The sequence below is a fragment of the Prosopis cineraria genome, unplaced genomic scaffold, assembly GCF_029017545.1.
Source record: "Prosopis cineraria cultivar Desert tree isolate PC_DT_omini unplaced genomic scaffold, ASM2901754v1 PC3, whole genome shotgun sequence".
Lineage (NCBI taxonomy): Eukaryota > Viridiplantae > Streptophyta > Magnoliopsida > Fabales > Fabaceae > Prosopis > Prosopis cineraria.
Window position 1 is genome coordinate 43,122,660 of NW_026555334.1, and position 27,927 is coordinate 43,150,586.

Below are 27,927 nucleotides of genomic sequence, written 5' to 3' on the forward strand. Positions count from 1 at the left end.
CGACGATGAGAATGAGAGAGCTTCCTCCATGCCTATGACGATGATAACGAGATGCGTCTTCTCCATCCCAGGTCTTTGTGGTTCCAAAATCTGAATCTAATTTCCGAATCAATACTGTATGATTTCTCTAGATGTGGTTTTCAATTTTTATTGGTTTTTGCTTTTAAGTGTTTCATCTGAATTTGAATCTGATTTGAATATGGTTTTGAGTTTCCATCAATTTGTGATTGACTTGAGAAAGTGGACGAAGAAAGAAATCAAAAGACGGAAGGAAGGAAGAAAAAGAATTGAAAAAAACAAAAGATTACATGGAATGCTACGTGGCTGCCACTGGGACACAAAATTGTTAAATTTTTAAAGGTCAAAGCATGGTAATAGGGTGATATTGTATTAAAATAAAAAATATTGGGATAAAATTGTGCAAAAAATACTATAAAAATAGGGTGTGCTTGGATAAAAATATCGGCAGTTTTGTGTTTTAACCTGAAAAAGAAAGATGAATCAAGAATACAAAATTGCCCCAGGTTTAAAAAATAATTTATTTGAAAAAAAAAAAAAAGTGTTTTCCCCCACCCTGAAGTCTGCATCAATGCAACTCCTTCACGTGAGCAGCAAGCTCCACCCACACAGACTCCCTCCCTGTAATTTTTGTTAAGTGGTGCGTTGCTTTTAGGGTCCAAAAACAAGCCAAATCCATAGAATCAGTCCGTTTAAGTTTGATAATTATTAGAGTCAGGTTTAAATTTTAAAACTTTAAATATAAGAACCAACTTTAATGGATAGAGGGACTAAACGGGTTAACCCTGTAGGGTCAAGGGCCAGCCCTTTTAAACCTATTTATTTATTTATATTTTAAAATATTATTTATTATGATAATATTATTGATATTTTTGATAATGTTTCAAATATTTAGTTGTTATAGTAGTTTTTTAGAATTAAAATTTATATAATACTTTGGTTTGTTTAATATCTTTTAGATAAAATTTGATTTGTGTAATTTTGAAAAATGATATATTTGGACAAAAAAGTAATTGTTTAATCTAATTTAGATTCTAGACAATAATTTGATTTATGTTGTGTATATGTGTTAATATTTTTAAATTATATTTTTTAATAATAGATTATTTTTATATTTATATGATTCGTATTGTATGACTTAAATTAAGAATTTATAAACTTTAATATTTTATTATTTAAAATAAAGAAATTTTTATATAATCAAGATACTGTTGATATTAAGATTAAAATGTTATCTATATAATTTAACATTAAAATAAAATTTTATATTATAATAAAATGAATAAATTACTTTTAATTTAAAAAAATAAAAGGACTTGAAACTCACAGGACAAACTCTAAGTCCTTCATCCTTAGCGCTGAGCTTTAGATATAAACTCTTTAAAAAAAAACTTGAGTTTCAATGAGTTAGGGTCCGTTTGGTTTTCCTCCGTTTCACGTTCAGAAAGCAAAATTTCACTTTCAGAAAGTTGAAAGTTGTTTGGGTAGAATATTTGACAAAAAAGCACATCCTGAAAGTACATTCAAACAATAGCTGAAAGTGAATTTCTGAAACATAATTATTTGAAGCTTTTGAAAAGTGAATTTGAAAAGTAGGATGTTATTTAACTATACTATCTTAAATTTAATTTTTTATTTTTTTATTTAAAAAATTGTTAATTCATTAAAAATATAATTATCATTTTAATAATAATAATTAGGTATCAATTTTTTTAGTATTATAAATTGAGTAATTAATCATATTAATTTTTAGCATTAATGTATAATAAAAATTATAAATCTTTATTACATCTTTTAAAATTACAAATTAAAAAATATAAATAATTAGAGATCAAATTTTTAGCATTATAGATCAAAATTTATGTTATTTATAATCTTTATTACATTTTTTAAATATTTTGAATATATTACATTTGTATAATAAAAATTATAAATCAATGTATTTTTTGATAATTGTACATTCAAAAACACATCTTACTATCACAAACAAAACAACTTTTAATATATTAAACTGACTTTTGAAAAAATATATCCAAATACAAATTTCGTTACAACAACTTACTTTTATTAAACTGACTTTCACCAAATGAACTTTCACTAAATAAATTTTTAACAAACTGAAAATCAAACACACACTTATTCTTTTTAATTTTAAGCTCATTAAAAGTCAATCTTTTAAGATCGGGTCAGTTTATTTTTTCAGCTCTAATTGCTTGCAGCGCAGTCCAATAATCATTCGTTCGAAGTTATTATGTAATTATGAGATGAATCTAACGATAAATTGGAGGGGTAAAAATGTCCATATGGAAACATGCGTCAAGCAAACAAACAAGTTATCAATTTTCACTAGTTTCGATAAAGTGGAGAGAGGGGAGACGCCAGTGCTTGAAATCCAAAACCATGAGAAGAAGAAATCTCAGAACCGAGATCTCGGAGAGTGTAAAATGGAGTATTGATTCCCAAATGGAAGTCCAAGTTGAGAGGTCGGGGTCCTGCAACTGCAAGATGAGTGTTCTCCTTCTATTTTGTCTGTTACTATTCTCAGATTGGCAAATAGCTGCCGCTCGAGCGCTGAGGCCTGGCTTCCTTTACACCAGGACCAGAGGAAGATGTACTCCGCAGTAAGATCTCTTCTCTCAACATTTTAATCCAGTTATGAACATTCGTATTATGTTACGCAAATTGCCTGAACTGTTAATGCGAAGGTTCTGGAGTGGAAGGAGGGAGAAGTGGCCCAGAATGGTACCGGAGACGTCTACTGTGTGGAAGGTGTTCGGTTCCAGGACTTACGAGCGGTACAGTTGGGATCTGACATTGGCGGAGGCGACTGCGAGGAACGACCAAGAGAACGCGTTTGGGAGGCTGGTGAAGGAGGCGAGCGCGGCGCTGCTGAACTCGTACACGAGAGAGGGGTATCCGTACAGACCTTGGCAGGTCAAGACGCTGCTCATTCAAGCATTGGTGTCGGAAGCTGCAGCTTCGTCTCAAGCCAAGCGCTTCTCATCGGCTAATCTTGCTTGTGACTGATCCTATCAACCCCGCTATATCACACTCTTAAATCCATTCTCTTGTTGGTGTGGTGTGATCTTCGTGTTGATTCGGTGCATTTTACTTACTGGTTGTGTGTCTCTCAATTTAGTATTGATTTCACTCGTCAATCAAATCTTGAACTTGCTTCGTCTTTCTACATTTATCTTTTATATTTGCCTCCTACTCGTCGCCGACATTAGGTTCTGCGAGAAACTCAATCGAATCTATTATGCTTTAGCATCGCAACCTTTTTTTCTTGGCCAACATTATTGTGACGTTTATTAGCTGAAAAAAATGTGTTCCGTATTTCCTCCAAACAAGTCAATACGAAAATTATTAGATCGATTAAGCTGCAAACGGCGGAAAATGCTACAGACAAATATTCGGTGCGAATAGCTTCTTATATAGATAAAATTTTGATTGACAAAAAAGAACATCGGTAAAGCTAAGGCAAAACACTTTACAAAGTGAATGGGGTGATCGATAATTTATGACTTTTTTAAAATTTTGATAAAAATAAAAACTGATCGATAATTTATGAAGGTTGAAAAATGAAAAACATCTCTATCCATCATGTGATTCAGAGACTCTTAACACCAGTTAGAGTTATGAAATTTTGCACCAAGACTTGTGAAGTGGCATTAGATATTCACCTAGATATTACTAGAAAAAGGTTGCACTAACATTCGACTTAATTATCTGATGTACTAGTATTTCAAAATCTCAAATGCTTAAAATGAAAATGGTACACATGGTCAAATTAAGATTGTACAAAAGTTTTTCGATCCTACCTAACCTTATTTGACTTAAGATAGTTCAATCCAATTCGGTTTATATAAACATTGATTCTTTAAGACTAAAAAAATTGAAAAAAATCAAACTATTTCTTTGGGTTGAATTGGACAGGAGATTGGACATCTAGACCACCTAATCTAGTCCTATTAATTTATTTAATATGATCATAATTAATTTATTCTTGATAAATGCTTTAAGTGTAATTGATACTAAGGAGATAATTGTATGAAGATTTGTTGAGTTTATTTCTAAATTATTGTTATAGTATAGTATTGTTGAAGTTTGTTGAGTGTTATTTTTATTGAAGTTATAAATTTAAATTATTTGGATTGTAATTGAAATATTTTTTTCTTCTTATTGAAAATTACTATGAATTTATTATGATTACAAGTGCTTTTATTATCTTAATTGAGTTTATTAAGTTGAAATGAATTATTGCCTCTCATAGAAAAAAAAAAAAAAAGCTAAGTAAATATTGAACTAACAGGATCAATCTTCTAGTCTTATGAACCTAATCTAATCCTATTAAACTTCGAATTATCATTTGACAAGATTGAACAACAGGTTGCTTAACTCAATTTTTTTCATGAGATTGAGTTTTAAGTTAGGTTAAAATTTAATGTTTTCTTGTCTTTTATGTAACTCCAGATGATTAGATAAGATGTGAAACTTTAAGCTTGTTAATGGGAGTTCCAAATAAAAAAGCAGCTTGTTAACGGGCCATACAAGTTTGGGCCTATTGGTGGGCTCGTTTGAATTCATGCAAACTGCTTTTTTTTTAAAACGGAAATGGGCTTGCGCTGATTCCCTTTTTTTTGGCGGGGGTGGATAGGGGTGAAAACAGGCCAACTTTTTATAGGAGTTATAACTAGATTTATTTCAGATCTAACCTAACTTAATTATTAAATAAATTTAAATTAAAATTAAGTATTTAATTAAGTTTATTTAATAGAATAGGTTAGACATATTCTGTAATGCCTATCCTATGAGTTCAATAGGTCAATTTATATATATATATATATATATTATGTATCATATCACACACATATTAATTTTACCATATAATTTTTAATTAATTTATTTTTTATTGCTCCTAGTTATATTTTTAATTATATTTAATTTATATATTAATTTTAATATTGTCATTTTATTTTCATATTATATTATAATTAGTAAGTTCTTTCAATTCTTATATATTATAATTGATAAATTAAGTTATATATTATATATTATAATAACCTTAAAGTATATTTAAAATGTTTAAAATTATAATGTGAGTTTATTTAAAAAGTTTTATTTTTAAATAAATTTTTAAATAAATTTATAAGTTAGGTCAAGTGTTAAGTAAGTTTAAATTTAAATCGTTAAAAAAAAAATTTGATAAAGACTTCAAATCAGTTTTTGATTTACCAAATACAAACTCACGTTTATTTGACCAAAGTTTAATTGACGCGGGGGCTCTCTGATCGGTGCAACCCTAGAGCTTGAAGATCTTTTTCTTCTTCAAGATGGGAAATTGATTTACAAATTAGAAATTTAGAAATATCAATAAACATAAGCGTAGTCGCTGCAGATCAGGCATCCCAAGAGACCTGAATTTTTCCCGAGACAAAAAAGGTCGACTATTCCCTCAAGTTAAGCCCTTCAAATGGCTGGCAGAAAGCTGGTTCGCGACTTGTTACTGTCCAAGCGATCTCTTTTTGTTCAATTAACGTCTCGCCAGGTTTGTTTGTTCGCACATTTAATGACAAAAATCTATTTTTGTTCCTAATATCCGCGGGTAACATTCTCTGTTTGCTCACCGACCATTCCCACCATCCGGGATTTCCAATTTCACAGGCTTCAAGCACGAGGTTGCGTTTGCTTACTGCGGATAGGTGTTCGAGTCTTCGTGGATATGGTGTCTTCAATGAATTCTCTAAGAAACTGAAAGGCGAAGCTGATAGGTAAATCACGATATTTAGTCACTCATTCTTTCGGCCATTGCAATGGTGGCAAGATATGGACAGCGATAGTAGAGATCTTTTTATTTATTTGTTTGTTTGTCTTGTTGAAGGGGAGTCCTTTATTATTACTCATCATATGAGTTACCACTTAAATTTTGGAACAGTCACCTTTCGCTTATGCTTCTCTTTGCTTAGTATGGCTTCTTCATTTGTCTATCCACGAGTTTTTCTTCCTTTCTCTTGCGTTAATAACTGGCTGCTGTACGTGTTTTCTTGTCTTTCCATGGCCATAGAAATCCAGAATTCCAGCAGTCTGTGAAGGAGCTGAAGGATAAAGCAGAGGAGCTGCGAGGGGTAAAAGAGGGACTTAGAGAAAGGTAAATCTTGTATTGTGGCGGCCTTATTGCAATGTATTGTTTTTTTAGTTCTTAAAGGCTAAGACATACTGTTGTATGTCAAGGCTGGGTGGACACTTCAATGTAGGGCCTGAGATGGTGAAATGGCGAATGCAGAACAAAGCAGAAAACTGAGCAGCTGTACAAACAGGTTGATGAAGTGTGGACAGATGCTGAAGCTGCCGCAAAGAAGGTATTATCACAGTTCATGTTGAAGTTCTGCTGTGCTCCAAATAAGTGACTCACAAATGGAAATCATTGTCTTTCAAAAAGACCATTACACTTACATTGTAGATGTTTTGTGATGGAGGATTGAAGATTTATGTTAGTCATAGAAAAATATAAAGTATAAATTGTGTTTATTTTGTGATTTAGTAATTGTCTTTGGCTTTTTTCTTTTTTTTTCTTTTTTTTAAGTTAGGGGGTTTTTCATTGATTTTTGAATTAGGTCCTTTATCTTTTCTTTTCTGATTTTATTTAGGTTAAAATTAGTTTATGTCAATATTTGTTTGTTTGTGTCTGGGTATAAATAGTCCTAGGCCCTCTCCCCATTTGTTAGACCTTTCTGCCTATTGAATAATATTGAAAATATTTTATCATCACACTCTCCTTTGCCTACATCATTTTGCCTCCATTTAGACTGCAATGTATTCCATTCACATTATATTATTATCAGTTCTGGGATTTGTGGCTTAGGGCTCTTATCTATTGTAAATAAACTGCTAAGTTTCTAATTTCCAAAAATAATTCTTTTTGCAGGTTTCTGAAAATGTGAAAGAGAAGATTTCATTTGCTACTGAGGAGGTTTGTCTGAAAATTTTTAATTGGCAAGGAAGTGGCAAGGGATGACATTTGATGGTTTGTTGTCTATATTTGTTGTATAACTCAGGTAAAAGAAACTTTTGGGATTGGAAAGCAGGATTCTTTAGGATCTTCTGGTTCTCTGTCTGAACAGGATGCTGATGCAAAACAAGAAAGCCAGACCTCATCCGAGGATGAGAAACATCAGAAATCTGGGTCCAGTAATGCTGCAGACTCTTTCTTTGGCAAATTTAAGTCAACCATTTCTTCCCCAAATGTTTCTGTGGCCTTCAAAAAATTGAAGGAAGCAAAGATAGCCAACCTAGCCAAAAAAGGATATGATATTGTGAAAGAGGAGATAAGTAGTAATCCGACAAAGAGAACGCATGTTCCTTTCAAATCAAGTGGGGAAACGAGTACAAGAACAGAACTTCTTGTGGTGCCCTCACAACAATCGTGGTGGGCTAAGAAGTTTGGTCAATTTAAGGAGAAGGTAACTTGTTAGGAAGTTTTATGTTATTGGATGGTCTTAACAATCTTCCCATCAATTTATTTCTTTGCCTTCTATTTAGGTGAAGGGCCATCCTATATCCAAGCGATTTGTTCAGTATAGTGACCCTGTGAAGTCAAAGGGCCAGGAGGTGTGTTATACTCCTAATGTTCGTTCTTCTGCGAACATAATTACTTGAAAACTGTCCATATTTGACTCCCAAGTCATCATTTATTTGCATGCTAAAACTGACAGATTGTAGAAGACTTGCGTGAAAGATATGAGACCAGTGACAACCCCATTATTCACAAAATACAAGAGTAAGCCCTGGCTTCTCTTTCACCCCCCTTTGTGCTTAGAATTACTGTGACTGGTTATATTCCAAAATAGGTTAATTGCTAATCTACTTTGACCCTATTACAGTATAAATGATAGCATGTTTCAAGAGTCAGATGCCGCACTATCATACAAGGAAATTTGTCAAAGAGATCCGTATGTCTCTTTCATTTTGTTTTCATTGTGGCCACTTATATTTTACCAAGTCTTCTTGTTGACATCTTCCTTTGGCTGTGTTTGCATGGCTTAGTTATTTCTCATTGCCGGAATTTGTGGGGGAAGTTCAGGAGGCAATAAAACCAGTGCTTAATGCTTACGTCAAGGTTAGTGCTAGACTATTGCAGAAATGTTGGAATTCTTATTCTTTAATGTGCTTTTGTAGTGCAGTTCATTTTTTAACATGATAATATCTATTCGTAGTCAAGTTCATTTTTTCCCTAGACGAATTATAAATAATCTTGAGCAGGGAGATGTTGAAGTTTTGAAAAAGTATTGTAGTCCTGAGCTCATTGAACGCTGTAAGGCAGAACATGCTGCATACCAAAGTAATGGTATCTTCTTTGATAACAAGGTGAGCGTGCTAATTTGTTTAATCTTTTCATTTTTCTTGTTCAAATTATTTGCTTTTGAAATGTGTTGATAACACCTAATGATATATCGAGTATAGATAAGAAGTAAAATTTAGCAACTAGTGGTCATAGTAGAGAAGGAATGCGTCTTGTGCTTTTACAAGTTGTAGTTATTATTCTTCTTATCCTTTTCTCCATGGTCTCTTATAAAGTAATTGTAATCACACTAATGCAAGTTAGATTTAGATTAGTTCGGGTTACAGCCATGTCTTGTTATTGGTGCTTCTCGTAAATAGCGGAACTCTACTTTTTTGTCTAGTATATTCATCAGGTTCTGTCCGTAAACTGTTCAGGGTTACCTAGAGTCACACATACACTACATAAACAACTAGAAACACACGATAACAACTAAAGCTAAAAAGCACTATTGCAGCAAGGGAAAGGATTGAGCAAAAATAGTATTTAATGGACCAAAATTGAATCAAAAGGGATAGATAACTTCCTTAAATCTACTAAAACATATAACCCGCAAACCACAAAAATTTAAGGAGTCATCAAATAGCATGTCAAGCATTTCCATCCTTTTTTTCTTGAAATCTTAACTTATATAAAACAATTGTAGATCGTATTTATATACTTCTTGGTTGTTATATTTACCTGTATAATGTATATGATTGAGCTACATTCCCCTTTCGAGATATAGTGCCCTTTGTAATGTTTGACGTCTGATGCAGATTTTGCATGTATCCGAGGTTGAAGTGAGAGAAACCAAGATGATGGGGTCCTCCCCCTTAATCATCGTAATGGTATATGAATATACACTTCTAGAAGGATTTTGCTAAATCACAAGATTAGGTGACTGAATGTATATACTTGGTGGTGAAATTAAAAGTTTGTTTTCTGTTGAATGAATTTTCAGTTTCAAACACAGCAAATCTATTGTGTACGTGGCAGGAATGGGTCAATTACAGAAGGAGGCAAGGTAAGTGATGCTTTTTTCTGCAAGTGATGTACCATCTGGATGGGGTGAATGAAACACGAATTTGTTTCCGATTGTTTGTGCAGGATACAATCCACACGGTTTATTATGCTTGGGCTTTACAACAAATGGAAGCAGAAGATCGAGGAGAAGATTGCATTTATTTGATGTGGAGACTAAGAGAGATGCAACAAGAAGGAGTCCGAGCCCTCATTTAAATCACTCTATTCAAAAACTGCTGAGGCTGTTGTATAATTATTGCCCCCGTTACATTCCTGCAATGATTCATTGTCTTAAAATTAGTCACGTTCTTATTATTTTTTAATAATATGTCAAGCTATTCTGCTGTATGCTTCTCTATAATAAGAATGTGATAGGATATTGAATAATACTCCCTCCCTCCCATATATATATAACACTGAGAAAGGTTTAACATTTCAAAATATAAGATATTTCGATGAAGAAAAAGATTTGTTAGTGATTCTTTTTTAATATTATTTCTCATATATTTTTTCTCATCAATATAATTTTTTTAATGGAGTATTAAATGAAAGGCATTTTTAAAAATTTATATTTTTGTCTTAAAAAAGTAAGGTTGTGAAGTGTTTTTAATGAGCTTTATTGATGTGTGAAATTTTGTCTAAAAGTGTTTTATAAATTGAGATGGAGGGAGTATCTAAGTATTTATGGTTTGAGTCTAGCTAAAAAATGTTAAAACAAGCTGGTAGTATTGCATTTTCCAAATGTTTTATCCTTTTAAGCAATGTTGTGAAAATCAGACCGGAGTGGACAGTTCAATCACCACTTGCTAATTGAAATACAAATCTAGCAATTGAGTTGGATTGACTTAGGTTGAATCTATTAGTTTTGAGAGAATTAAATTTAACTCGAAAATGGGAGTGAGTTAACTTGAGTCAAAGCAAAAAAAAAAAAAAAATAGACTAAGTCGCTCAAATTTGCGTTTTTTCTTTTCTAATCTCTAATTCTCTTCTATCTTCCCTTATCTCATATTTGATATCTCCTCCATGGCTTAAGCTTAATTTCTAACTTTTCCTTAAGTCTTTGCCTCTAGTTCTAGCAATCCAATCTTTAGCATCTAGATCGAAAGCTCATGAGTTGTGATATGATAGCATGCCTCTACATCTACTATTTTGCTTCAAGATTGTGAGCTTGTGCCAACATGTCTTTGCCTCTAGTTCTAATGGTTTAGGTGTCTAACCTTTAGCGTCAAGATTCCAAGTACCATTGATAAATTAATATTTCATTTATATATTTGTGTATATAAATATTATTTTCATTTAATTTTTATATCACCGGTTCAACCATCAATTTTACTGGTTGAACCATGAAAATCATGACATGTTGCCCTTTTCAGTTCAATGTTCGATTCAAGTTTCAAAACATTACTTTTAAGATTATCTATGTTTGGCTGTGGTTGCGTTGTCGTGCCAGGGGAGTGTGTCTTCAAAAAGTGCAATTTATTTTACTTTTAAATTAAACGATGAGTTTGTAGGATATTTTACTACAATTTCCTTAAATATAAGTGCTTAAAATTAAAGAGAATGAAAAAAAAAAGATGAGAAGCATGTGAGATTTGCATGGTGATAATAGACATGATATTGATAATAATAAAAGAGAAATTACAAGAAATAAAAGATGAAAAACTAAAAGAAAAGTAAAAAAATTCTAGTACACTGGAATTACTATTTTGTTAGGAGCTAATACTTTACTGATTGTTGGAAAACTCTTTGTTCTATTGAATGCATGGTTTGGGGTGATGCAGGGTCAATGTTTGAGTTTTGCTTTGGACAAATAGATTTGGGGATTGAGTTGTTGAAGTGTTTAGAGGCATTGTGTGGGCCTATATGCATATGGTAACTTCTCTTCTTATAAGCACAAAGTGACAATTTTCTCATGGTTCCATACTTCATTTTTTTAGGGCCACCAGTTGTAATTTTTCTCATAAATTCCTCTTGTTTTTTTTTCCCCAAAAGGGTGTGCATTTGACCAAATCTTCCTCATTAATCTCTATTTTTAGCCTAAATAATTGGACTTAGGGTAAAAATCATATTTTAGCTCAAACAATTACCCCTCGCATATAAATTTGGTCGAGCTCGTCAAATGTCAAGTTTGTATAGATATCTGAATTGTTCCATCTTTCATGCATTTTTTATGTTTGCAGTGTGGAACTTGAAAAGAAAGCTCTTTTTAGTCAAAGTTTCAAATAATATTTTACTTGACGGGCTGGCTCATTCTTAAAGAAGGACTCTGAATATAGATCTTGCTCTTTATTTGATCCCAAAGGTGCAGAGTCCTCCTCTAATTTATCAGTCTAGAATAGTTTGGTGCTCTCAAGTAGTTGCCACCTAAACTTTTCATCTGAAACTAGTTCTAAAGGCCATGATTTGGCTTTTACTTTAGTCCATCATCCTTGAAGTCATCAAAAGAATGTCTCTTAAGCTCTTCAAATATGCTTGGTTCGAAAGGCTAGTGTTGTGCAAAAATCCTTTGATCTGGTCTAACTCAAGATAATTTGATCTGGTCTTGATAAAAATTGATCTTTCAAAACTAAAAAATTTTGTTGACTTAATTTTTGGGGAATGGGTTGAAGTGTCGCGCCCTTTAGGGGTGTGTCAGGCATGCTAAAGGAGTGTGCCCCCAAATGGTTCCAAACACCTAACTTCTAAAATCGAACAGTGAGTTCTCAAAATTCTTTACTACAATTTTTTCAAATAAAAGTACTTAAAAATAAAAGAAATGAGAAAATAAAGATAGAAAAACATGTAGAGATTTACATGGTAAGAGAAAACATAATATTGATAACGATAAAAAAAATTACAAAAAGTATAAGATGCATGATAAAACTAAAAAAAAAAAAGCATTGGCACGCTGCTACTATTTTGCTAGGAACTAGCGCTCTGTTGGTTATGAGAGAACTCATTACTATTTATTATAGGGATTAGTGAGATCTATAATGATAAAAGGAGTCGTACTGAGTGATTTTGAAGTGACACAGGTTCAATGTTTGAGTTTTGCATTGAACAAGTAGATTTTGGGTTGAGTTATTGAAGTATCTAGAGAAATTGTGTAGACTTATATGTTTGTGGTGGTTTCCTTTTTTATAGATACAAAGTGACATTTTTTTCCATGACTAGGGGCAAAACTAGGATGCAAACTGTGTGGGGCCAAAATTTATAGAACAATATCAATATATACTATATTGTTAGCTTTTTATTTTTTAAAAAAGTTGAAATAAGTGATTTCATTAAAATAATTTTATAATATGAAACTTATAAGATAAAAATACTTTAAAAATACATAATATCTTTAAATGCATAATTCTATTAGTTTTAAAAATAAATATGAAGAATAAATAAAATATTACATTTTAAAAATATTTTGGTATATTCACACACACACACAAAAACATATCAATTTAAACAATAATACTTGATGTGTGACTCCAAATTTTGTTTTAAAAATAAAAAACTTACACAATGACCAGGCTAAAGTATAACTCTCCTCTAATTTAATACAAAATTTTATTTTAATTTCTTAATTTTATAAATTATCTTTTTAGTTCTCTAATCATAACATTGTTAGTTTAAAATGATAATTTTTTTATCAACCGTTGTTATTTTTAAAAAATTAAACATAAAATATTTTGTCAAGATTTAAAAGTTTAATGTAAAAAATTTTTGTTAATGAAATTAACAATGTTAAGATTAGAGGACCAAAATATTATTTTTTTAAAATTAAATAATTAAAATGAAATTTTACATAAAATTAAAAAACTAAATATATACATTAGCCCAATGAATACAAATATTTTTTAAAAAAGAGCTGTTTTCTAATTTTAAAACTATTTTTTTGTTTTTAAAAATAAAAAAGTAAAAAATTTGTTTGGATAAGTGTTTTTCATTTAGTTATTTTTAAAATTATTTTCACTTTTTGTTTTAAAAAAATAGAAATAACTCTAAGTTGTTTTCATTTTCTTTTTCTTATTTTTAAAATACATTACATTCAATTATTAAAATTATAGTTATCTTAATTAATTTTTATTACTAATCACCAAGACTAACTACCTATAACTATCACCATCAATTTATTTTTTTAATTCTAAAACTATTTTTAAATCAAGTAACAAAATGAATTTTCATTTTATTTTTATTTTAAAAATAATTTTAAAACTGTATTATAAAACTGTTTTTAAAAATAAAAAATGAGAATGAAAACCAAACAGGACCTAAGTTTGGCTCCTTTTTCTATCAAAAAGAATAATTAATATTAGCCATAAATAACCATGAACCAATAGCAATATATATATATATATATATATATATTTCATTTCTATTTAATTTAGCATGAGAATTTCACAATACCCATGAAATCACATAAACCTATGAGCGTTAGTTTTGGTTTGTTTGTGCGAATTAGAATTATGTTTTTTAAAAAATCATTTCCCATTACCCTCAGATAACTAAATCCCTAAACAGTTTATACAGAGGCAGACAGGTTATACGGGCCCCCCTTGACATATATACAGATTTGCCCGCACTCATGATTCCATGCTCCAATTTTTAGGGTCATTCGCTCCAGTTTCTTTCGTAATTTTCTTCACTCTTGCTTTTTGCAAAATGGAGTGTGCTCAACCGAGTATCGTTCATTAACCACCCATATTTTGAAAGCTGGGCTTTGGCCAAACTTTTTTTTTTTTAACTCAAATAATTAAGGTTGGGGCAAGAATCATATTTTAACTTAAACAATCTAAATTTAAAAATTCATTAAATTTATTAATTTCAATCCCTATTTCAATTATCTCTTTCAATATCCATCAACATAACTTCTCACCACTTTAATTATCTCTTTAATCCTCTTAATCACTCGTGATCTACAGTTTTAATAAAAATCCCTTCGGTGCCTTCTCAATTTTAAAATTCTATTTGTGAAACTAAAATTCTCAACCTTAAAAATTGGTCCCTTTAAATTTGAGATTTCCGGTGCAAAGAAATAAACAGGCTCCTTTTTATCAAATACAAATACAACTCAACAGATAAGAAGTCTGCTCGAGATTGTGATGGGGAAAATAATATTAAAACTTAATTAATGTCACACTGCTTATTTTGCCCGTGATTCTACAGTTGAAAAATGTCATTTCTCTAATCCCGTTTGAATCAAAATTGCTAACTACTTAATTTCATCAAACACACATAATGCAGATCAACATTGACGTTCGGCTTGCCCCAAGAACGCGTCATTTCGTATTTAAAAAATTATTGTTATCGTGTTACACTTATATTAATATTTAAAAAAAATTAGCATTAGCACGAATAAGTGCACATAGGTAAGCAGTACTTGCCCGCACCCAATAAAGGCAAGAGGAAATAGCACTTGCAGTTGCAGATACATTGGCATCACGTTATTAGGTTATGAAGTCAAAGTTCACATGTTATTCGAACACAGAAGGGTGGGGGTGTCGAAGTTCACATGATCTTCTTCTTCTTCTTCTTCCTCCTCCTCCTCCTCTCAATATCTTCCATACCTTAACGAATCCTTCTGAAACTTCTAATAACGACACTTTGTCAATTATAGGTGGTAGTTTCTTGAAACTTTGAATCCTGTAATGCGTAAACTTAAGAATCGTATACATGCACCTTTCTTCGTTACGATTTGATTCTCGGGCAAAGTTGTACATTCTCCAATAATATTAAAAGGATTAGTATTACTACACGATGGAATCCCTCTAGTGTTTACTTATAAAACATCTTTTAAAAGATATCCTTTATTCATAAGATATTTTTTAATGTTATGTAATAGGTTTTCATTTTTACCTCTCAATATTTTTAATTATCGATCTAGTAAATTATAGATATTTACTGAGGGTAAAAATAAAATTTTTGATAATTTTTTTTGGAAAATTTAATATTAAAATAAATTTTTAAAGATGCATGAAAATGTTAGGAACAAATTAAAGAAGGTAAAGTATAGAATTGACATAAAGTTTCAGGGGCTGACTATGTGTAGACTCCCTCCATTTCTCTGTTTCATTGGTTAATACACTTGATTTAAAATCTGCGAGTAAAATTACAAAAGTGGATTCTATTATTCAATTTTTTTTAAAACATCTAGATCCCAGATCAGGGGAAAAAAGGGGAACAAACAAACTTCTCTTGTTGCGTGATATTAACGAATGAGCAGGTTACAAATGAATATCATAATTGCGGTAACAACTCTGTTAACTCGTGGGCTCTGGTGTAAACGTTATCGTGGCCCCAAAAGTCGACGCTGAACCCGTCGCAAATACTTGGTTCACCCGTGAGCGGAGAGAATGGGAATTGGAAATGCGGGTCAGCAGCATAATCACCCACTCCCGCAAGTTCGCTGTTTTCACCGGAATTATCAGCCGATAGGACTTCCGACCAGAAGTCCTCGTCCAAAGTCTCCAAAGTTGGCGTTTCAATATCATTTGTGGACACGTCATTATTGTTACGTTCGACATTGTCACTGGTAGTGAGGGTGGAGGCGTCACTGATACTGATAGAACATTGCCGGGGAGACAGCGGGGCACAGTGCTGTTTGATCTGGGTTTTGATGGTCACTGCGTGATCGTCATCGTCATCATCATTGGCGGAAGAACTCACGGGGTTTTGTTTTTTCTGTTTAGGGTTCCGATTCGTAGGGAGGTTTTCTTGGTTTTGTGGGAGCCTCTTCTTCAGGCGGGTGTGCCACACATTTTTTATCTCATTGTCCGTGCGTCCCGGTAACCTCGCTGCAATTGTCGACCACCTGCATCATTAAAAAACATGTTTAATGTTTAAACATGGTATTAACATTAAGCACTAGATACTTTCCTTCCCTTAATAATAACCTTACGCACTAACCAATGTGCCAGCCTTTCATTTGCCTTTTTTAATTTTTTTTAATTTGGTGGAAAAGCAAAGGGGTTTTTTATTTTCTTAGGAAGGAGCACGTGAAAATGCTGCAGCTGGAGTGAAGAATCTCCGCAGCATACCAACTTATCCATATCGTCTTGATTTTGCTCCCATCCAATTAGCTTTTCGGTCCAGCTCAACTCAACATCAAAAGAACAGTTTAACCACATCATTTCACTACTTCAGCAAAAAATAAAATTTTATGTGTCGGTTGGCTGTACCTATAGGAAGAGGAAAACATAGTGGGGTTAATCACGGGATGCACTCGGCCGAAGATAAATAATGTCTATCGTTGTTTATGGGATTTAGAGTGTCTATATTATTTAAATTGTTAAAATTTAAATTAATAGTTATAAATTTATACTCCACATAAAATTTATGAATAAGTGAGTTTATTTGAACTATTGATTTAAATTTTAATAATTTAGATACTATAAGCATTCAATACCCATATTAAGTCCAGTTATTGAATGCAAATCTGTTTTTTTAGTGCCACTGAATGTTTATGTAAATGGGTTTGATTACTGGATCTGTGTGAGAAGTAATTATATCAGGATTCAGAAGTAAAATAAGGGAAATAAAAAAGGAAGGAGAAGTGCAGAGAGAGAGAGAGAGAGAGAGAGAGAGACCTGTTTCCCAAGAGATGGTGCAAGTGGATGATGGTGTGCTCTTCTTCAGGGGTGAAGTTGCCGCGCTTGATGTCAGGCCTCAAATAGTTGGCCCATCGCAATCTGCAACTCTTGCCACACCTTAACAGCCCTACAGCATATACATATAAATATCAATGTAACTGATCAATGAAGCAACACACTTGGTGATGCAAAAGAGAAGCTGATTTGATTTCTGTACATAGAGAATGAAGTGATAATGAATACCAGCTTGCTTGGGAAGGGCTCGCCAATTGCCGTGACCGTGGGATTGGATGTAAGTGATGAGTATGTGATCTTCTTCCGGAGACCATGGCCCCTTCTTCAGTCCCATTTTCTCACAGCACGGAGCTCTCCCCATTTTCCTTCTTCTTCTTCTTCTTCTGTCTCAACCCTGGACGCGCTGGGCCGTGGACTATTTATAATGTTATCAACAAGCAAGGCATTGACCAATCCACGGTGCTTGCTGAAGCTGGCACGCCCCGCTATACGAAGCAGCACGTGTGAGGGAGATGCTCCTGCACAATCGCTGCTCGAACCAAATAAAACGTGCAAATTGCCCAACTGACTTTGGGGGTTAACACTTGGACACTTGTGTCTTTCCATCATTCCATCTTCTCGCCGCCTCTCGCCATATCTCCACACCTTCAACCATGTCCCCCTTTGACCCCCATCTTTACTTCCCATTTCCTAAAAAATCATCCCAGTATCCATTTTTTTTAGGGCATGAAATGTTACTCTCTCCAAGTTTCTCCTGTAACTCTTAACTAGAAGATTGCCAAATGCATCGATATACAGGGGTTAGGATTTGTACCTCAAATCATTAAATTTTTCTAAACAACTAGAGTTACATTTCGGCCACATGCCAGCTTTAAGTCAAATTACAATTATTAGATTGATGAATGTTTTGTATTTTTAAAAGCTATATTGTATCAATTCAGTTTTATAATATCTATCGCTTTGCATTCTTGAATTTTTTTTTTTTAATCGATTATCACTTCAGTAGTTTGGGCATTTTTCAACTCCAGTCTCTGAACGTACGTGCTGCTGATCAAACCCAATAATAATAAAATACTATCATCAAGATACGACCAACTTTATGGGTGGAAATGGTATTTCGCAAATTAGAAAAATGATTCAAGTCGTGATAGGCCTTGCTAACACCATTGCATCAAGTAGTTCAAAAGAGGTCAAAGAAAGAGGCTAGTGCCAAAGTCGGTAGCCCAGGTCTTATTTTTGAAAAAGAAAACAAAGCGAAAAAGCTATATATAAATTGGAAAGGACTCCTTTTAGCGAACAAACAAATCAAAGCCGAATGACTTTTGTATTCTGAAATCTGAACAAATCAAGTCTTAAATTCGCACAAAATTTTAAAACAAATCAGTGTCTTGTACGATGAATTTTATATCATATATAAATGTGTGAATATAAATTAGACCTTTGAAGGATAAAATATGGTTTGAAGGAGAATTTCAAGAAAAGGAAAGGCATAGGGTATTGTCAGAGATGATGTCACTTATTAATTAGTAATTAGGTGAAAAGCATGGGAGTCGGTAGCACGCTTTCAAGATAGTTGACCGCATTCCACCATCTGCATAAATTTATGCGATTCGATGACTTAAATATGCACGGGTCGATCTAATCGCACTTTTAACAACATTACAATTGTACATTATTAACAAATAAAATGAGAGAGACAGAGAAGAAAACTGCAAGCACTTATATGATTGAACTCAAAAGCTGACTTAATGGTAATCCCTTCTTTTTTAAAATCTTTTGGGTGTGAGGTTTTACTTGACTTTTAAGCTAGCCGAGATAAGCATTTGATTCTTTCAATCACACCATACAGTCACCATTCATACTATGAATTTTCCCTTTTTTCTTAGTTAAATGTATTGAGACATAATTATGACTCAGTTAAAGCCCACTCGCTTTGCCACCTTAACATTATCTTTTACTGTGCTAATTCTGGCCGCCTTCTGTGTGTGTCCAGATTTGTACAGCTTTGTCAATGGGGGACTTGTATGGCCTTCTGGTAGTATTAACATTTAAGCACACATATATCTTTTTCTTGTAACTTCATCAGGTAAAAGTATTCAGATATCAATTTACAAATCCGGCGCTTCAACAAGGAACTGACATCTATATTTTTTTTATTCTAATTCTAAAGGAGAATATCTGAAGATAGGTCTTACTTTGTATTTTCAGATCCCAATGCTCAACTTCTGTCCTCCATGCTTTAGCCTGCTACTTCTTGCGCATGACTTTATCACTTCAAACATGATGCTCATAACTTGCTCGAGCTTAATGTGACTTTCTATTTGGTTCCTCCTATCATCCTATGGATGCCAAGATTCTCCTCCATTATGTTTGCTCGAAGAATAATTTTAAACGCGACGTGCTGTTATCTCAGAGTAAACAGATCAGTTATTAATTGATCTTATATCAGGAATCAATACCAGCTGAACAAATCTTCATCAATTAACAGGAGGGTTACACGTTCGAAAATGAACAGGGACCAACAGAAGGGAATTTGTGAATAACTAGATAAACTCATACTTTCCATAATTTTAAATGAATCATACCTTATAAATTTTTATATCTAGATTTTGTTCATGTTTAACTACAACTACATAGATAGACATGAATGCTTGGAAGTTTCTGTTAATTTTGCTTTCAAGGAGACAAACATGTGCAAACATCCTCACAAGGAAAGCTCATGATTTTAGGGATTTTGTTAGTTTTACTCAACCACCACTTAACCACCTCAAGGTGGTAGAAGTTGATGGGCTACCGATGCACTTTTTTTTAATAATCATTGTAATGCGTCAACTTTGTAATTTTATTTTTTTTTTTGAATTATTGGCTTCTACTTAAACTAAAAAACTTTTTAACATTTTGAAGTCTTAAAATGATAAAAATTTATATTTTTTTATAATTCTTCAAAAATAAAATGATATAATTATGACATTTATCTTTAAAAAATTACAAAAAATACAAATCTTTACCGTTATGAAATTTTATCAAAATATCTCTTATTTTATGTAGAAGTCAATAATTCAAAACAAAAAAAACTAAGTTGAAAAGTTAAGACATTACAAATGAGCATCAGAAAAAAGCATATTAAAGGCCTCAAGCTAATAGGAGTAGTGTTCTGTATACATGGTTTGGCTGAACCTTGTCTTCTGTTAAGGTTCTCTTATTAAAAAAAAAGTCGTAAAAGGAGGCCAAATAAAAACATATAATCTGGCATTGTATAGATCTGGGTCACATTTCCGGCATTCATAAATGCACGAGAAGACAAAATAGATATGCCTCATCATCTCATGTTTCATTAATATATATTCTCCACGAAAATAATTAATCATTAATTGCTCCACAACATTCAAGGAAACAGAAAGGACCAAAGAAGCTCTTAATTGCATCAATCAGAAATACTGTTAAAAATCTATTCCTATGCCTTAATCTGGGACGTTAAAAAAAAAAAATTGAAGATCAGGGACCAAAAATGTTTTCCTCTTTCCTTAATCCGCGCAAAACACTGTTAAAAATCTATGCCTTACCACTACGCATTCACATGCAATCACAGAAATGGGTGAAACCAGAAGGCAAAAATAGCATTAACCTGTCGCTATAATGAAAAGCGACTCCCAGCTCCATCCAGAAAACGGTCAGTATGCCATCCTTTGTTCTGCAATGCTCTTAGAAATACAGGGAAGACATCGTTCATTTTGTCATAGGCCTCCTGCAGGGTTCCGGCACTGAGCTCTTGAGAGGGCTTGTCCATTTGTGCAGCATATGCAGCAACCAACCAGCCTCTCAATGCATCCTCGCCACTAGCATCATGCTCCAACACCATGTCAACGCATTTACCTCCACCATTTAAGAGAAACTTCTCTTCAGGGAATAATTTTTTTATTTCATGAAGCCTTGAAGGCTTGATGGCTTTGTGCAAAGCCCTACCCACTCTAACATTTCCGGCACCTTCTATAAGTCGCCCAGGAAATAGCAGATCTTCTCTGTATCTAATATCAGCAGGACTTGATACATTTCCCGCCTAGTTTAGATTTCAATGCAGTCAGTCAGACTGCCAGACAAGAAAAATGAAACAAGCGAACGTTCATATTGATATAGTGCAATCCAGATTCCAGACCTGAAGAAAATCAGCCACAACCATTGCGGTTCTTTGTGGATTCAAGGTATTGACAGGAGTAGCTCTCATTTCTTCAACCACACTGTATACATGTATAATTGAAAGCAGAGGCCCCGCAACCAACTAATAACAAATGTTTCAAAATCCATCGGTTGGGAAACATCAATAAAAATAAAACTTCTCATTAAAATGAGTTACATGATTCATTCAATCTCTAAAGATAAAATTAAACTGGGATATTTGTTTACGTGATAAAAAGTGATGGTCTTGATTGTAAATAAAGTAATACGCAATCCCTACAACCAATGCCCCAAGGCATGACTCCTAATAGAGTTCTGAAATAATGAGTGATTTGGGAAGATAGATATTCTAAATAAATATTATTTTTAATTTATTTTAGATATTTTACATTTAATAATATTATTTAGATTTTATTTAGGTATTTAGTTATCAAGATTTCATATAAATATTTAGATATTTATTTAGATATATATATTTATCCAGATATCTAGTTATTTAGATTTTATTCAGATATTTAGTTCTTTAGATTTTTTTTAGTATTTTATATAGATATAGATTTTAGGAGATTTCATTCAGTTTTATTAAATTATCTAGATTTGATTCATTATTTTAGATTATATTTAGCATTACAAATATGCTTAGCAACTTAGAAGCTGGCATATCTTGAATAAACAGACTTTTGAGACTTAGCTCTTTGAAAATTCTCCTAAGCATGGCTATTAAGAGAAATATAAAACGACATTCTTATTTTATATTATTTTGATAGATTTATTTCTTCTATTTTCTTCTATTGATTCTATATTCTCTTATTAATATTACGAAATTAGATTCTAATTTCATATGTTAATAGAGATTTATGTTCCCTATTTCTCTTTAATCATTTTGGAACCTATCATTTGGCATCAGAGACATTCGATCCAAAGATGGTATCTACCTATTCCGCACACTTTTTTCACAAACCCACATTTTCACCATCCATCCTATCCTATTATCATCTATCTTCCATCTTCTAGAACATATTTTCCCAAGTATCATGGTAGAGATCCACAACCATGGATTTTAGAGGCTGAAAATTATTTTCAATATTATCACACTTCTGAAGACTTCAAACTTGATATTGCAATGAGACATTTAGAGGGAGACGCTTGTGATTTCTTTGCTTCTATTAACACGGAACGTACAATCCTCTATTGGGAAGAATTAGTGAAGGTGTTACTAAAAAATTATAGGCCTCTAGAATATTAGAACCCATATGAGTTTTTATGTAGCATCAAGCAAATTGGTTCTATGTAGAAGCATCATTTAGAATTTGCCAAGCGCTCTGCTCGTGTGAAGAATTGGCCAGAACATTGCCTCTTGGGAGTCTTCATCAAAGGGCTCAAGGAGAAGCTCAAATCTAATGTTTGGATTCATAAACCTAAGCCTTAAAGTTAATAGCCCAAAACTCTTGTGGGCTCAAAACTGCCCAGCAAAACCAAACTAAGCCTTTGTTTCCTTCAATCCCTTATCAAACAGCACGTGACTTCAAAGAGACATCAGCATTGACTTCAAACTCCCTTCAGCCAAAAAATTCAACCCCGTTTCCTCACAAGCCAACATCTAGAATGGCTTCCATGGAAGCCAAACAGCAACAAGAAGAGATGGGACTGTGCTTCAGCTGTGGTGAGACTATCAAACCTGGGCATCACTTCAGGGGATCGTTTTTGCTGCTGGAAATTACAGAGGAGGACGAAGAAATTATTCCTTCCCTTGAAGAGGACAAAACCATGGACATGGAACCTAGTGGGCTTGAAATTTCCCTCAATGCTATTCTGGATAGCAACAACATATCTGCAAAGACGCTTTAAAGGAGCTTCTTTGAATGCCACGTCCTGAACTTGGTGGATAATAGGTCTAACTGCAACTTTATCCTTAAAGTTCCCATGCAGCCTCTTGTTCAACCATTTGGAATCCACATTGGAGATATTATTTATCTATTACTCCCATCTAAACCTCCAAATACACAAGAAAGCTATCGCCTATGTTTTGCCTTGAGGTCAAGGTGAATTTTCAAGGGAGGAATATCGATAGAGTTCCGAGATAATGAGTGATTTGGGAAGATAGATATTATAAATAAATATTTATTTTTAATTGATTTTAAATATTTTACATTTAATAATATTGTTTAGATTTTATTTAGGTATTTAGTTATCTAAATTTATTATAGATATTTAGATATTCATTTAGATATCTATATATTTATCCAAATATCTAGCTATTTAGATTTTATTCAGATATTTAGTTCTTTAGATTTTATTTAGTATTTTATATAGATATAGATTTTAAGAGATTTTATTCAGTTTTATTTAATTATCTAGATTTTATTCATTATTTTAGATTATATTTAGCATTATAAATATGCTTAGTAACTTAGAAGCTATTATATCTTCAATAAAACAGACTTTTGAGACTTGGCTCTTTGGAGATTCTCTTAAGAGTGGCTATTGAGAGAAATAACGAACGAGATTCTTGTTTTATATCATCTTGATAGATTTATTTCTTCTATTTTCTTCTATCAGTTGTATGTTCTCTTATTAATATTACGAAATTAGATTCTAATTTCATATGTTAATAGAGATTTATGTTCCTTATTTCTCTTTAATTATCTTGGAACCCATCATTTAATTAATGAGCACAAGTTTAAAGAGAAAGCCCATCCTAAAATACTAGCCTATTAGGAGAGAGAGTCCCTTGAACTTATAAATCCTACACCACTTGTGAGGCTCCCCAATGCGGGACTTGTAACAATACCACTCCATCAAGAGCCAATGTCTCTAGCGGCTTCACTCCACGACACTTCACTCAGCCTTCTGTCAATAAAAACCTTCCGTGGGTAGCCCTTTTTATGGCACCACCCTCTCAACAAAAGCACCAATTAACGAACACAAGCCCAAATGGAGAACCTTTTGAACTTATAAACCCCACCCACTTGTGAGATTCCCCAATGTGAGACTCGTGACAACTCCTAAGAGACATATTTTGATAATTTGTCACTTCAATATACCTTTTTTCCCCTCTTGATAATATTGCCACTTCCATATTTAACCACGAACAGTGTATCATTTCTGGGGGTATTGCTCTGTTTTTTAAGATTGCAATGTCCAGATAGATGGTCTAATCTCACAATCTCTACAATAAGCTACATGTACATTGCTTCCCAAGCTGCTACAACTTTCATCTTTTAAGTGTCATTCAGAAAGTCGTTAAATTGCTTGTTAGCACAAACCTAATATGGGTAAAAGGCTGAACGAATCCATATAAATAATAAAGCTCAGGAAAAAGTATAATACAGTGCATACCTTCCCTTGCATTGAAGTACAGATAGTAGATGCTAACTGGATTCCAACTCCAATTCCAACAACATTGAAGAGAGTTGAAATAGCCTCCCCTTTGGCAAATAGATCGCTAAGGTTTCCTTCTTTGGCAAAAGAAGAATAAATAGGCAACCTAGTTGCTCTCGCTGCAACAACTGCCATCCCCTGCCAACTCCAAGATAATAATGAAAAGAACCGGGGGGTGTTTGCAGTCAACTTTATTAATGAGACCCCAGTCCCAGTATCAAATAGGAAATAACAAGTCTTTCACTCAAATGGGACATAAAAGTCCTCTATGATAGCATACCTTCGCAAAATTGCCGAGGCCTGCCATTTCAAGAAAAAGATGTGGGCACAAAGGAGAAAGAACTTCCAAGCCAGTGCCTAGATCATAGAGCACGTCAGCTGTAAAATGCAAGGCTTACAGCAGTCAGACACCCAGTGAATAAGCAACTATGAGCTACAAGAAGAAGAAAAAGGCTCTAGTCAAGATGCAGACCAAAAATTCTCCAACGTTTAGGCTCTGAATCCATTCGTGCACCCAAATTACTACATATTAGCTTCCCTACATGTTGCATTCCATCCTTTAAAATCTGGATGTCAGAGCAACACAAAGAAGACATCTCTTAAATGGATGCCATCATTACTAGTCTCAGAATTGTTAAATGCAAGGTGATCTCAAATTACCCAACTAACAGCAGTTGATTGAGCAGGGGTGGGCTGCAAACCTGCAGCAAATAGCAGTGACTGCAGAAGAATAAGCAGACAGACCAAGGAAAACTACTTCTCACTATATTATGTTATTAAGATCATTATTATTCATGCAACTAAAAAAGGAATAAACTTTTCACCAAGAAAAGGAATAAACCAAATACATATCAAAAGAATTGTATAACTCATCTGTTTAGGCAAGTGACTTTATATCAATGCTGTAAGATTATTTCTAATTATATATGATACTAATATTTTGCAGTGATCAGAAGACCTGAGTTGACAGCACTGAGAGTGCTGCACTAGTAACATGCTGAAGTGCTCGAAACTGAGTATATCTAAGGTAGCCCTCATTCACACTGCAAAGCAAACACCAAAAGTTTGAGTCATCAGACTTCCTTGTCTGAGCCATCTGGCCCATCCCAATGGAATACATCCTATTAGGAAAGATAACAACCTATATGGATATCCTGAAGGAAAAAATTTATTTAGGAAAGACTCCACTATCTTGTGATATATTGGTCTGGAGTCATCTACAAGCTTTACCTAAAGGAAAACCAAAATATTTGTTAGGGCAATGAAAGCAAAGAACCAGCTAAACAAACAATTTCACGAAAACTTAAATCCAACCATGAGCAAAGATGGTGTAACCGTGTATTTTCATGACTAACAAGAACACATATAGCTTGATTCAGAAGTGAAGTTCCTAAAAAAAAAAAAAAAGGTAGCTGCTGCAATGTTGGAATAACATATAACATATTTGACTATAGCGAAACAAGCACGAATTCTCCCTCTTTGATTTTTAGCATTTAGTTCTAAAAAAAGGGAAGTAAGAAAGGCAAACATAATAATGGGGGATTAAAGAAGAAGAAGAAGAAATAAATTTTAACCCAGCAAGACGAATCGCTGACACCTTTCGAGGTACTTCATGTACCAGAATAAAACCAGAAAGAACTGATAAGATGCGAAGAATCCAGCAGGATGGCAATTAATTTTCCAAATAAGTCTCTACTTGCGAAGGATTCCAATATTGCTATAATAGCAATATTTCCGAAGATAATATACATTAAAAAAGCGCTTCATCATAAAGAAAAGGAACGAGTACAGTTGAGGCAAACTTTAAATTGAACCCAATGCGGGAACAAACTTCATAATGCATGAGATAACAAATGTCTTCGAAGAGATTAGAGATGAACCTTCCTAGACTAAGACAAATGAAACCAGTTGGGAATATTTCTTGTTGATTTAATAGATTCCAAATCTAGAAGGATGAAAAATATGACGACATTCCCCTTCCTCAAAAGTAGAACTAAAGAAAGTCAATTCCCGAGGTCCTCATCAAGATTCATCTCCGTGTACCTAAATAAGAGAACAAAAGATAGCAGGAGAATAGAAACCGTACAGAAAGTTGGCCATCGGGATCAAATTGGAACCGTCGACAAACGGAATCAGAGGTTTCGAACCAGAACACAGGAACTTGAGGTTCTTTGTCAGGCATCTTCTTGCGCATTTTAAGCATGTCCTATTTTTTGTTCCAAAACACGAAAGAAAATGAAAACATAGATTGAGCCAGGAAAATAATACAAGATAATGAAAAGCAGCAAGAGAGTGATTGATAATGTACACACCAGCAAATCCATGGAGAGGAATTGCCGTTGGCAATTTATGTTCTTCCCAAGTCCAGCTTTTTCAAGGCAAAAAAAGAATTTTCGATACTCGTATGGACAACCGATGAGGACTCCCGACTTCCCCACCGGTAGAGTGCCTTGCTAGCTGCCACAAGCGGGATGATACTCGGAGGAGGAGGAATCGAGAAGGGAAGGTGGGCTATACCAAAACGACGCCGGATGATGGCAGCCATCCTAATTGGAAACACCCTCTAAGGTTATTAGCACCCTCTAAGGAGATGAGCATGAGGTTGCACACTTCAGAAGTTCAGTTATTAGATTTAATATTATTTTATTTTTATATTTTTGATTATATGAGAATATAAAACGATATTAATCTTTTAATTGTTAGTTTTAAAAAAATATTTAAAAATCTTAAATCTGATTATCTATATTAAATTTAGATTGTTTGATCTTTGAACGTCCAAGTCAATCTTACCCAAATCATTCACCTCTGCTTTTCCTCCTGCATTTATGACCTCAGCCATTATGAGATCTCCATACACCCTTCACACCTTCACTTCGGTGCCAGTCTTCTTTAATTTCACATCCAATGTTTCGAGCTTCTTTGTTTTTCCTATCCTGGTTAGGGAGCACATTCCGTGCTCATCAGGGCTCATGCTGTCCAGATTTTCAGATTTAAGTACTTTTTGTTTTTTTAAAGTAAAAATTTTTAAAATTTTGAATAAATTTATTAATTATCAATAAGTATTGTTCATATTTAATTGAATCAGTTCAAAATTTTTAACTTATTATACCATCAAATTTAAAACAGTCCAAAGTAAATTTGTATAGTTAATTTATAAAAAGTATAAAAAAATAACATTAAATTTGGACCAGCCTGAGTAAATATGAAATGTACATATTAGCACTTAATAGATTTAATAAATTTTTTAAACCATTTTATTTTAAAAAATAAAATTTTTAAATCTGGATCATACGCCCTGGATTATTTGCACCCCTGATAAGCACAAAATGCGCTCCCCCTGGGTTAGTTTCTGGAAATCGTTCTGGATCTTGGTTGGTGAAATTAGTTATTTGTTCAAATCCTTGACGTGACATGGTCGATGGTTATGTAATAGAC

General features: G+C 33.2%; 4 protein-coding genes across 5 annotated transcripts; 2 read left to right on the forward strand and 2 right to left on the reverse strand.

The window, feature by feature from the left end:
• The first annotated feature begins 2,361 nt into the window (after positions 1-2,361).
• LOC129304414 (uncharacterized) lies at positions 2,362-3,294 on the forward strand. Its single transcript, XM_054944059.1, has 2 exons — positions 2,362-2,639; positions 2,724-3,294. Exons 1-2 carry the CDS (start codon positions 2,419-2,421, stop codon positions 3,043-3,045), a joined length of 543 nt encoding a protein of 180 aa, XP_054800034.1. The 5' UTR covers positions 2,362-2,418; the 3' UTR covers positions 3,046-3,294.
• A 1,984-nt stretch (positions 3,295-5,278) lies between these two features.
• On the forward strand, positions 5,279-9,709 carry LOC129306514 (mitochondrial import inner membrane translocase subunit TIM44-2-like). The gene is made up of 14 exons (XM_054947151.1): positions 5,279-5,566; positions 5,683-5,789; positions 6,083-6,166; positions 6,302-6,377; positions 6,944-6,988; positions 7,074-7,478; positions 7,558-7,626; positions 7,731-7,795; positions 7,899-7,967; positions 8,062-8,134; positions 8,278-8,382; positions 9,115-9,186; positions 9,300-9,362; positions 9,446-9,709. The coding sequence occupies exons 1-14, from the start codon at positions 5,492-5,494 to the stop codon at positions 9,575-9,577; spliced, it is 1,440 nt and encodes a 479-aa protein (XP_054803126.1). The 5' UTR covers positions 5,279-5,491; the 3' UTR covers positions 9,578-9,709.
• A 5,618-nt stretch (positions 9,710-15,327) lies between these two features.
• Positions 15,328-17,357, reverse strand: LOC129305016 (transcription factor MYB13-like). The gene is made up of 3 exons (XM_054944914.1): positions 17,167-17,357; positions 16,921-17,050; positions 15,328-16,145 (listed from the first exon to the last, which is right to left on the reverse strand). The coding sequence occupies exons 1-3, from the start codon at positions 17,297-17,299 to the stop codon at positions 15,572-15,574; spliced, it is 837 nt and encodes a 278-aa protein (XP_054800889.1). The 5' UTR covers positions 17,300-17,357; the 3' UTR covers positions 15,328-15,571.
• Positions 17,358-20,250: 2,893 nt separating this feature from the next.
• LOC129305941 (protein root UVB sensitive 2, chloroplastic) lies at positions 20,251-27,056 on the reverse strand. 2 transcript variants are annotated; one of them, XM_054946178.1, is made up of 10 exons: positions 26,805-27,056; positions 26,579-26,698; positions 25,634-25,722; positions 25,451-25,535; positions 25,153-25,212; positions 24,965-25,058; positions 24,773-24,870; positions 24,451-24,630; positions 21,092-21,214; positions 20,251-20,995 (listed from the first exon to the last, which is right to left on the reverse strand). In XM_054946178.1, the coding sequence occupies exons 1-10, from the start codon at positions 26,814-26,816 to the stop codon at positions 20,570-20,572; spliced, it is 1,287 nt and encodes a 428-aa protein (XP_054802153.1). In that variant the 5' UTR covers positions 26,817-27,056; the 3' UTR covers positions 20,251-20,569. The 2 variants fall into 2 exon arrangements, with proteins under 2 accessions (XP_054802153.1, XP_054802154.1); XM_054946179.1 differs by lacking the exons at positions 25,451-25,535; positions 25,634-25,722.
• Positions 27,057-27,927: the final 871 nt, after the last annotated feature.

Bases quoted from the DNA above. Each gene is read 5' to 3' on its own strand.
- LOC129305941 (XM_054946178.1), bottom strand. The intron at 25,213-25,450 runs GTCTTCTGATCA...ATTCTTCTGCAG, and splicing joins TCTCAGTGCTGTCAACTCAG to TCACTGCTATTTGCTGCAGG. The intron at 20,996-21,091 runs GTCTGGAATCTG...AATCTAAACTAG, and splicing joins TTGTGGCTGATTTTCTTCAG to GCGGGAAATGTATCAAGTCC.
- LOC129304414 (XM_054944059.1), top strand. From the start codon at position 2,419: ATGAGAAGAAGAAATCTCAGAACCGAGATCTCGGAGAGTGTAAAATGG. The intron at 2,640-2,723 runs GTAAGATCTCTT...GTTAATGCGAAG, and splicing joins AGAGGAAGATGTACTCCGCA to GTTCTGGAGTGGAAGGAGGG.
- LOC129306514 (XM_054947151.1), top strand. From the start codon at position 5,492: ATGGCTGGCAGAAAGCTGGTTCGCGACTTGTTACTGTCCAAGCGATCT. The intron at 6,167-6,301 runs GTAAATCTTGTA...TGGCGAATGCAG, and splicing joins AAAGAGGGACTTAGAGAAAG to AACAAAGCAGAAAACTGAGC. The intron at 9,363-9,445 runs GTAAGTGATGCT...TTGTTTGTGCAG, and splicing joins CAATTACAGAAGGAGGCAAG to GATACAATCCACACGGTTTA.
- LOC129305016 (XM_054944914.1), bottom strand. From the start codon at position 17,299: ATGGGGAGAGCTCCGTGCTGTGAGAAAATGGGACTGAAGAAGGGGCCA. The intron at 17,051-17,166 runs GTATTCATTATC...TATATGCTGTAG, and splicing joins AGCCCTTCCCAAGCAAGCTG to GGCTGTTAAGGTGTGGCAAG. The intron at 16,146-16,920 runs GTCTCTCTCTCT...TTAATGATGCAG, and splicing joins CACCATCTCTTGGGAAACAG to GTGGTCGACAATTGCAGCGA.